We start from the raw sequence: 9,974 nt of genomic DNA, 5'->3' as shown, positions 1-9,974 counted from the left end.
TCTTAACATCTGATCTTATTTTTCACTTTGCACGTGCTGTATGAAAAGTGCTATATAAATAAAGCTTTATTATTTAAAACACATTAAAGTCCAGCTCTATGAACAGATGAAAACTCAGTTTATGTCTTCTCTGTACAGGTGAGGACGATCTGGACATTCTGACGGCGCTGCTGGCTGAGAGCGAGGGGGTCGAAGAAGAACAGGGGGGTCCGGAGCAGGCAGACGACTTGGACGGCCTGTTCGACGGAGACGATGCTGATGAGGAAGAGTACAAAGATGGCGTGGAGGAGGAAAAGCAAGATGTGGCCACGGATCTCTTTGGAGATGTGGATGACATTGAAAATGAAGGAGAAGACACTAAAACAAATGACATCCTCAACAAGTCCAAGGAGGACTTGCAAGGTTTGTGCCACTGAAGTCTCCTCAAGTTGATGTGCTATGTAGTGTATGCGTTTACCACTTGGAGAGGTCCCAGTTCACCTCCTTGAGAAAAACTGTATAAATGTAATGTATTTCTAACTGTGTGTTCATAAAGGGTTATATAGTAACCAAAGGATGCAAGTAAAATAGCCATAAATATTTCTAAATAGTAGTGGTTGCAGTCTTTGAGGGCGGAGGTGTGTTTATGAATGTTCACAGTGGTTTTAATGTGCTCTGAGGTTGGACGAGGGTTTCATCCTCCAATTCTATTCTATGTGTTGCTTCTTCAGATGAGCTGAGGCAAATGCAGGAGAAGATGCAGCGGTTGCAGCAGCAGCTGGAAGCGAGTCAGAAGATTTCTACACCTTCTTCCACTCCGGTGAAGACTGCATCCAAACCAATAACATCCAAACCAATAACCTCCAAACCGATAACCTCCAAACCAATAACCTCCAAACCGATAACCTCCAAACCAATAACTTCCAAACCAATAACCTCCAAACCAATCCAAGCCAAGAAGACCAGACACCAGCAGGTGATTGATGTTCCAGCTAGATCCTGTTTTCCAAACATTGCACAGAATTCATTGATAAATATACTAACGACTGCATATGACTTTAGTGTTAACAAATGTCTGTTTTCTGTCTCCTCACAGCAGCAACTCCTGTCTCCACTCCAGTCAGAGCAGCAGGTCAGAAGGTCCAGGAGTCCTCTGGCTTTTGTGATGAGCTAAAAATGCTGACTCCTTCACACGCAAACCCAGGGTAGCTCATCCCAAAGCCAGCACATCTCCAGGTAAGAATGGCTGCGCCCAATCAAAGCATTGATTCCCCTGAAAAGAAACTGAAGCTAATAAAAGGTTGCTCGATCCTCTAAAGCAGGGTCGGCAACCCGTGCCAATGGTGGCACGCGGGACCGTAACCAGTGGCACACGAGGAATAAGTGTGCAAAATATTTAAATTGTATTTTCGGACACTGAACGAGACCGCCGGCAGAGCGCGTCTCCCCCTGCAGAAGGAAGCCATGCACGCAGCGCAGAAGGATAACTTCTAGGCCCCGCTCTCTTTACAGTTTTTCTCTATTGCTAACACACACGAGCGAGGCTCCCCCCCCCCCCCCCCCTTGACAGTTAACGAGCGTCATTTTTATTTATTTCATTTATTTATTTTGAAGGGAGATTATTGAATAATATTTAATTTAAATACGATATATTTGTATGATTTATTTTGTTAATAACCAGGAAATAAAAAATCCTCACAAATTTTATAAAAAAGTAGTAGATGGAGAAAATATTGTCTAGATTAATTGATAGGAAAAAACATTGGTAAAGATTCCTAAAAAAAATAACGGTTATATTAAATTAATAAAAAAAAAAATATTTAATTGAATTGAATGAAATAAAGTGGTTGGATTAATAAAAAATAAAAAAAATTGAAATATATTGTATTTATAAATAAGACTGCTACTTTTATGCCACATGTTATATGAGTGTGTTTTCTTCACAGAAGAGCGAGGCCCTCTGGGGGAGATAAAGCTCGGCGGCACCTTCCAGCCAGCAGAGAGCAGCAAGCAGCAAGCGCCTCAAGTCCGGCCCAATCGGAGCAGACCTGCCGCGGCTGCTTCTTCCCTGCTTCCTCTTTCTAAAGATGTGGCTGTAGAGAAATACTCAGGACTGCGTCTCAGGTGAGGACACTGAAGTGATGAAGACACAGGAAAGGTTCAGCAGTGGAACATCTAAAGCTAAATCTGCTCTCTGTTTTCAGGAGAACCGCGCGTTTCCCCTCAGCGAGATGGACCGCAAGATGGCCGACCGACGTCTGATTCCGCCTGTCGCAGGTGCCGGAGCTAATGGCTCGGGAGAAGCTGGAGGACAGCGACTGGGTGACTTTTGCTGTGCTGGTCAACAAGGCCACACCACAAAGCAACAGCAGCGTACGTCAAAGCAAACAGATACAATTGTGCAAGAGAAAGTCTAAGATGTGCAAGTAAATACAAATAAAATAGCAATAGTGTGTTTCTATACACTGTAGAACAGGGTAGGCAAGTAAGTTTGGCCGTGGGCCAATTTTTTGCTGAGCCCGCAAGATGGCGGGCCAGAACATAATCAAAGCCTAATTCAAGGAATTGATTTTGGTAGAGGGCGCAGGCGCCCCTGTTCCCCGGTTCAGAAAAAACTCTGATATCGCTGATGACCCTCCCCATCAACACTCTGATGCGCAGTCAGATCCGCTGATTGGTTCACTGATGATATAGGCGCCCAATCCAGAGCCTGTGGCTAGACCCGCCCATAGGGAGGCTCGTCCTCTCTAGACCCATTTCAGTCCCAAAGCCAGGGCTATATCTGTATTTTAACAGACTTATCTTTTAAATTGAGGTGTATTTATTGTTCTCTTCAAGTCTATTTTTCTCTGAAATTGTAGGGAGGATGGTCCTCCCTTTCCTCAATGGACGAGCCTCCACTGAGTAAAGTAACTAGCAGTGTTATTTAACATGCTTTTATTCTGATAAGTATTGTCAAGTTCTCTGGGTTTTTGGCATTTATTTGAGTGTTTGCCCACATTTGAGAGGCTTGAGGGACAACTGGAATCCTTTTTTCCTTTTCTTTATTTCAACTTTTCAAGGACACATTAGGATTCTTTTCAGGTTGAAAACCTTTAAAAAATACCAAAGGACAAAATAAATCAATTACAGGAGTTTTGCTTTGCAATTTCATATATTATAACCTAAATTAATCAGTAACCAAGTATTTTACTCAAACTCAATGTATTTAATAGTTAAATAAGTACTTTAATTGACCTGGTTCCCCCCAACCACACATTTGCCATATGTGACCCGCTCTAATCGAAATCAGTCGGAAGTCGCAACGGCTCATTTCAAAATAAACGTGGATTTGCGTAAAAAAATAGTTTTTCGGGGGTTCGGGTGTTTTGTTTGATTTTAAATAAACAAAGTCTTGGCTTTCAGAATATGACATTTTTATTTCCAAAATCACACGATAAATACATGTTTGAAGCTTGTAAAGGGAAGATGACAGCTCTCCCTCCACTCTGCTCTTCCCACAGCGCCGCTTCCCCTCCCTCCGCTGACTTATGAATGTAAGCGGATATGTCGGGACAGAAATTTATTTTACCTGACAAATTTGAAACTTACCGGTCATATTTCAATAATAATAATAAGAATTGTGTAGCAGAGTTTCCGTTAGCAGGTAATCACCGGACTAGGACCGGATATGCTGATGTTTAAAACTCAGTTAATGGGGCTCATTTTATATTGCTTCAGTTTATAATCGTTACAGATCAAAAAGTTCAGATTCATTTTTCAATAAATGATTCCACAAACAACATAATTATTACATTCAAACAAACTACTTGTAGTAGATGAAGTACATTATTCAAAAGTTTACAATAACTTTGAATAATAACACGGGAGAAACGGATGCTCTCTTTTCCTCTCTCCCTCCCTCTCTCTCCTGACAGCCTGTCAGTTTCTCATGCAGCTCGCTAAACAGTGGGCGGGGCTTCAGGTGATCATGCAGAGCTGCTGTCTCCATCAGACTCAGCAGCTGATCTGATCTCTCTCTCGGGTCCGGTTACACTTCACTCGCGTTTATGTCCATATCGATCAGATCCAGCTCTCCTGATCGGCCTTTATAGAGAGCACAGATCAAACTATTAAGAGTGAATATCGGCCGATAATGACCGGCGGCCGATAATGACCGGCGGCCGATGGATCGGCGGCTAACGGAAACCCTGATGTGCGACTGTCGGGCCTATGTTGTAAAAAAAAAAAATAAATCTAAATAATATTTTATTTTTGATTCTCAAAATTACGGGCCCAATATTATTGCTTGGCTGGGCCAACAATGGCCCGTGGGCCGCCTGTTGCCGACCCATGCTGTAGAAGCTCATCAGGCACAATAATCCTGAATAATTAGTTCTTAGGAAAGTATTTTTTTCTATTTCTTGTCACTGTGAAGCAAGGATGCTGCAACATACTCATACAACATGTTTGTGATCCTTATACACCATAGCTCGTGTGTGTGTGTGTGTGTGTGTGTGTGTGTGGTGTGTGTCGTGTGGTGTGTGGTGTGTGTGTGGTGTGGTGTGTGTGTGTGTGTGTGTGTGTGTGTGTGTGTGTGTGGTGTGTGTGTGTGTGTGTGTGTTGTGTGTGTGTGTGTGTGTGTGTGTGTGTGTGTGTGTGGTGTGTGTGTGTGTGTGTGTGTGTGTGTGTGCTGTGTGTGTGTGTGTGTGTGTGTGTGTGCTGTGTGTGTGTGTGTGTGTGTGTGTGTTGTGTGTCCCATTTTGACTGCGCTTTCTCTCTCTGCAGGGCAAAACCTTTAGCATCTGGAAACTGAACGACCCTCCATAACCTGGAAGTGTTCGTGTCTCTCCTGCTTTTTCGGCGAAGTCCACATAGAGCACTGGAAGACGGAGCCGGGCACTGTCATCGGACTCCTCAACCCGAACCCCATGAAGCAGAAAGAAGGATATGACGGGGTGAGTGTCAGTGAACAGGATGTACAAACGGTAGATAACAAAGTGTGCCCTATTGGTCATAGCCTTAACGCTTCCTAACTGTCAGCTGACTCCAGAGAGTGAACCCTTATGTTGAACATGTGCAGGTGAGCCTGACCGTGGACAACCCTCAGAAGCTGCTGCTGTTGGGGGAAGCTCAGGACTACGGCACCTGCAAGGCCATGAAGAAGAACGGAGACCCCTGCTCTCAGATGATCAACCTGGTATGTGTGTGCTAAGGGTGGGAATCAGGCTCCCCACGATACGATACTATTGCGATACTTAAGCCACGAAACGATAGTATTGCGATTCTACGATATGATAATTATTGCGATACGATATATTGCGATATATATATATAAATATATATATACTGTATATATATATATATATATATATATATATATATATCAGGGCTGTCAAGTTAAACGCGGTTAATAACGCGTTAACGCAAAAAAAAATGTACGCCACTAATTATTTTAACGCGATTAACGCATGGTGTATTTTTTTGTCCTCGGCCGGCCCCGTAGTTTCAGAGCGCATCGAGTTTAAAATACCATCTACAAGCTGATGCTGACAGCCCCGCTCCTGCCGCCCGCTTGTGGCAGACCACACTTCCACGCTCACCGGCAGGCACCGACTGGCTGTTGGGAGTACCGGGAGGGTGATGTGTTATGTGTGGCCCGAGGGAGCGAGAAGAGACCTTACGTGCATTGTTGTTGTTAGCATCTGGTGCTAGCTAGCTGCGCTAACGGATATAAGGAACTGTTTCAATGCAAACAGAGGAGCGACATTTCGCCACAACTGCGCCGAGCACTTGACTTTATGCAGGAAGCCAGACAATGGGACATTGTACGAAAAGTCAGCACACTCAGCACGGATAGTGCGCAACATGATTGCAGCGTCCAGGCAGCTCCCGTTCGAGCATATGCCTTGAGTTGCACATAGCTCCAACGATCCATCTCTTACACACACACACACACACACACACACACACACACACACACACACACACACACACACATTGTATGAGAGAGGTTCCAGGTTGTTGTGTTGAGAATATTTGTAATGTTCAAATGAAACAAACATTTGCATAAAGCATATTTGTTCACTCATATGTTGATAAGAGTATTAAAAACGTGAAAAATATTCATCTAAGGTACATTTAGAACAGATAAAAAATGTGCGATTAATTTGCGATTAATCGCGATTAACTATTTTAATCGACTGACAGCCCTAATATATTTACATCTTTGTTTTGACTAACTTTCTGCCAATCCCACTGACTTTACCCATGGCCATGACCGCACAAGAAAAAGCTCAGCACCATCTAGTGGATTGAATAAGCAATTATTAACAAAAACTTTAATTTGGATATGCAATATGAATAGTTTATATAATAAAATATCGATACTTGGCGTCCGTGTATAGATACAATATCGCTACACAAATTATCGCGATACTATGCTGGATTGATTATTTGTGTGTGTGTCGGTGTCTTTTTGTGTTGTTAGTATTGGCTGACGCTCGTCTCGGTTTGTTTTCAGTTTGAGTGCCAGTACTGCCAGTATCACGTGAAGGCCCAGTATAAGCAGATGAGCTCAAAGAGGGCCGAGCTGCAGTCGGCATTTTCCGGAAAAGCTCCCAACAAGATGAAGGTGAAGGGGAAGGGGGGGAGCCTGAAGGAGCGGCTCTGTCAGGACGGCTTCTACTACGGCGGGGTGTCCTCCTCCGCCTGCGCCGCCTCTTTGTGAGTGATAATACTTTGTATATTTGGCCATTACCACCCTGTTTTCTACAACACATTCATTTTGCACTTGGCAAGAATATTCCAAAGCCAGGAAAACAGTTATTTTTACATTCTTTATCTGGTCTTTGTTTTGCAGATCGGGGAACAAAGGCACCAAAGGGACCCAGAAGACTCTGGACAATCTGTTTGTGAAAGGCTCGGCTAAGCAGCTCCACCAGGCCAAGAGGCTGGGTGAGACTCCCACACTGCACCAGCCTCTATTTAAATCCCTGCCATACACTTCTCTCTCTGACTTGAGGTTTACCGCCTCCAATGAGCCATCTTTGCACAAGCTTTACTTATTATCTTGACAATGACCGAGAGCAGAGAACGCTGAACTTATGGCTGTTTATAATGTCTTTCTGTCTTTGATTTATTTAGCCCTTCAGTCCGGGGAAGTTTCAGGATGTTCAACTGAATTTAAGAGCCTGCTGTCAACGCCGACACCCGGAGCTCTGCAGCTGAAGAAGCACTTGGTACAAGGCAACCAATCAGGTACATGTGCCTTATGAAAACCTCAAAATGTACAGTACTGTCTGAATGTTTACCCAAAAATAAATTGGCTATTGAAGGTCGCCCTCCATTTTTAACAACCATTTCAGACCTCAACTCACTTGTATTTACTATAAAGAACTATAATAAATCATATATGTTTCTCTGAGATGACAAACTAGACCAAATCGTTTAGATATACCATCTTTAATCTGAGCACTAAATCATACAAACACAAGATGCTAATTTGAATCTCTTAACGATGTTTATTTAAAGAGTTGTCAATATTAATAATGTTAATAATAAATTGCTCAATTTTTTAACCGTGTGGTCTATCTTCAGTCTCCAAAAACGGAGCTTCACCTCAGCTTCAGTCCATCACAGCCTCCTCCCTGCTGAAGGAGCAGAAAGCGAAGCAGCGGGAGTTTCTGCAGAGCCGCCTGCGGAGGGCCGATCAGATCCAGAAGAAGGTGCAGAGCTCATTGGCCCCCGGGCCCTCCTCACTGACGTCCCCCAAAGCAGCCTCTGTGGCCCCCCGGAGCCCCGCCACTCCCCACGCCCCGACCCTGGGCCGAGGCTCCTCACTGATGTCTCCCAAAGCAGCCTCTGTGGCCCCCCGGACCCCCGCCACTCCCCAGGCCCCGACCCTGGGCCGAGGCTTCTCCGAGGGGGAGGACATCCTCTTCTTTGACGGCATCCCGCCCCCGGCTCCCGCCCCCATCGCTCTCAGCCTATCAGCCGCCAAGATGGCTGCTTTGAGGAAGCTGAAAGTCAAAGGGGCGGGGCTTAAAAAGGAAGACCCTAATGCTGTGAAGAGGAAGAGGAGCAACAGCAGCGAGATCAACGCCAGACTGGAGAAGAACCAGACCTCAGCCGAAGGTACACAGCCATCTGTTACACATATTGTGCACATGATCCAGCTTTTAATACGGCTACGTACTGAGTAAAGCAATCATTTGACACAAAATATTTATTACAAATTATTTATCTGATTTGATAATGATTGATAGATTCCCCTCGGTATGAGAAAGTGTTCCATGAGCTGCAAATTTTTTTTTTATTGATTTGACCTGTACCTGTGTCTTAAACAGCGATCTGCTATATAGAAATAACACTTAGACCAATCAGCATCCTGTATTCAGCCAAATGGAATGACGTTTTTTTTTATAACAATAAAGTATATAATTGTGCTTGTTCTTACTGTGCAGCTGATGAGGAAGAGGAACCGGCTGAGAAAAAGAAGCGAGATCAGCTCCAGTACATCCAGTCAGACGAATTTCAAAAGATCCTCAACGCCAAATCTCGCCATGATGCTGCGCTGCAGGCGGTACGTGTTATATGTGATGAGTGTTGTGTCTGTTTTGATTATTTTCTTTTTGAGGTATTTTCTGCAAATCCAGCTGTATTTCTGCATATAAAACATTAAAAAGTTAAATGTGTTCTCTCAGGCGGAGTACCAGATGCAGGAGAGCTACTTTGATCCTCTGGTGAAGAAGGAGCAGATGGAGGAGAAGATGAAGGGCATCAGAGAGATGAAGTGTCGCGCAGTTACCTGTAGAAAGGTACTGGCTTTCAACCTATTTGCTTCAAACATGTATAAACACGTATATATGTAATGTTGCTGCCTTGGTGTACTAACCATAAACGCAAGCATGGTGGAAATGAAGCTGTTATTTACTTCCCATATTCCCTTGCTTCCAGTGTAAGTACACCTACTTCAAACCAGCAGATCGTTGTGTAGAGGAGAACCACGACCTGCGGTGGCACGATGCCACCAAGCGGTTCTTCAAATGTTCCTGTGGACAGAGATCCATCGCTCTGGACAGACTGCCAAACCAACACTGCAGGTACAAATCTTAACGTCATGTCTTTCACTGAAACAAAATGAACACTAGAACTAACTCTGTTTCACCATTTCAGTAACTGCGGCCTGTTTAAATGGGAGCGTGATGGGATGCTGAAGGTAAACCTCTTTCTGACTCTCACATTGTCTCGTATTGTGTGAAAGAAAACACACTGATGTTCTGGTCATGTTTTCTTGCAGGAGAAAAAGGGGCCGAAGATCGCCGGAGAGCTTCTCAAGCCTCGAGGAGAGGAGCACGGAATGTTCCTTAACAGCAATTGACAGCAGCAGGATATTGCTTTTTAATTTAAGTATCATATTTGTATTTGTGTGAATTATGTTTTTAACATTTTATTTTGATCTTGACGAAGATTTGAATGTCAAATAAGTCGATTAAAGCTTTGCTACATGTCACGTGAAATGCTTGTTTTTCTTCTCAGGAGATAGAATACTGTAGTAATTGGTTCGGTGAAGATCTGGAAGTATGAAACCATATCATATTTAAAGAGGACATGTGCTAATTTTCAGATTCATATTTGTATTGTTGTGTGCCTCTACTGGGACATGTTTAAATGTTTTAATGTTCAAAAAGGTCTTCATTTTTCTGCAGCACCACTTTTCACCCTCTGTCTGAAACCAGAGCCCAGTCTGCTCTGACTGATTAGCTGTCAAGCTCTGTTGTGATTGGTCAACCGCCAAGTAATGTCCCGACCCTTAGCCTATTATGTACAATATGTTAAAGCGCTACCCAACAGAAGCGCACGTTTTTTTATTTAGGCCTGCAGGGAAAGACCCAAAAAGCGGGCACCTTTTTAATAGTACGATGAAGCCATTTCTACATTTTGTGACTGAATAACATGAACGATAGCAGAATTGAATTGAGCTGCTTCCTCATGTTGTTCATGCTGGCTCACTG

General features: G+C 43.6%; 1 protein-coding gene across 1 annotated transcript; it reads left to right on the top strand.

Annotated features, from left to right (window-relative positions):
• Positions 1-138: 138 nt before the first annotated feature.
• Positions 139-9,479, top strand: mcm10 (minichromosome maintenance 10 replication initiation factor; the record flags this gene model as incomplete). Its single annotated transcript, XM_034217679.1, is given in 21 exon segments — positions 139-402; positions 711-980; positions 1,076-1,150; positions 1,153-1,215; positions 1,926-2,117; positions 2,187-2,203; positions 2,205-2,243; positions 2,245-2,352; positions 4,747-4,779; positions 4,781-4,816; positions 4,818-4,916; positions 5,042-5,158; positions 6,482-6,684; positions 6,821-6,915; positions 7,105-7,218; positions 7,558-8,094; positions 8,424-8,542; positions 8,664-8,777; positions 8,917-9,062; positions 9,136-9,178; positions 9,260-9,479. Coding segments are annotated over 21 exon segments (2,765 nt in total), but the record flags the coding sequence as incomplete, so codon positions are not given.
• Between the last annotated feature and the right edge of the window lie 495 nt (positions 9,480-9,974).

This window comes from Gymnodraco acuticeps, unplaced genomic scaffold (genome assembly GCF_902827175.1).
Source record: "Gymnodraco acuticeps unplaced genomic scaffold, fGymAcu1.1, whole genome shotgun sequence".
Taxonomy (NCBI): domain Eukaryota; kingdom Metazoa; phylum Chordata; class Actinopteri; order Perciformes; family Bathydraconidae; genus Gymnodraco; species Gymnodraco acuticeps.
The sequence above is the reverse complement of the archived record's forward strand: the minus strand, read 5'-3'. Positions and strand labels throughout refer to the sequence as shown.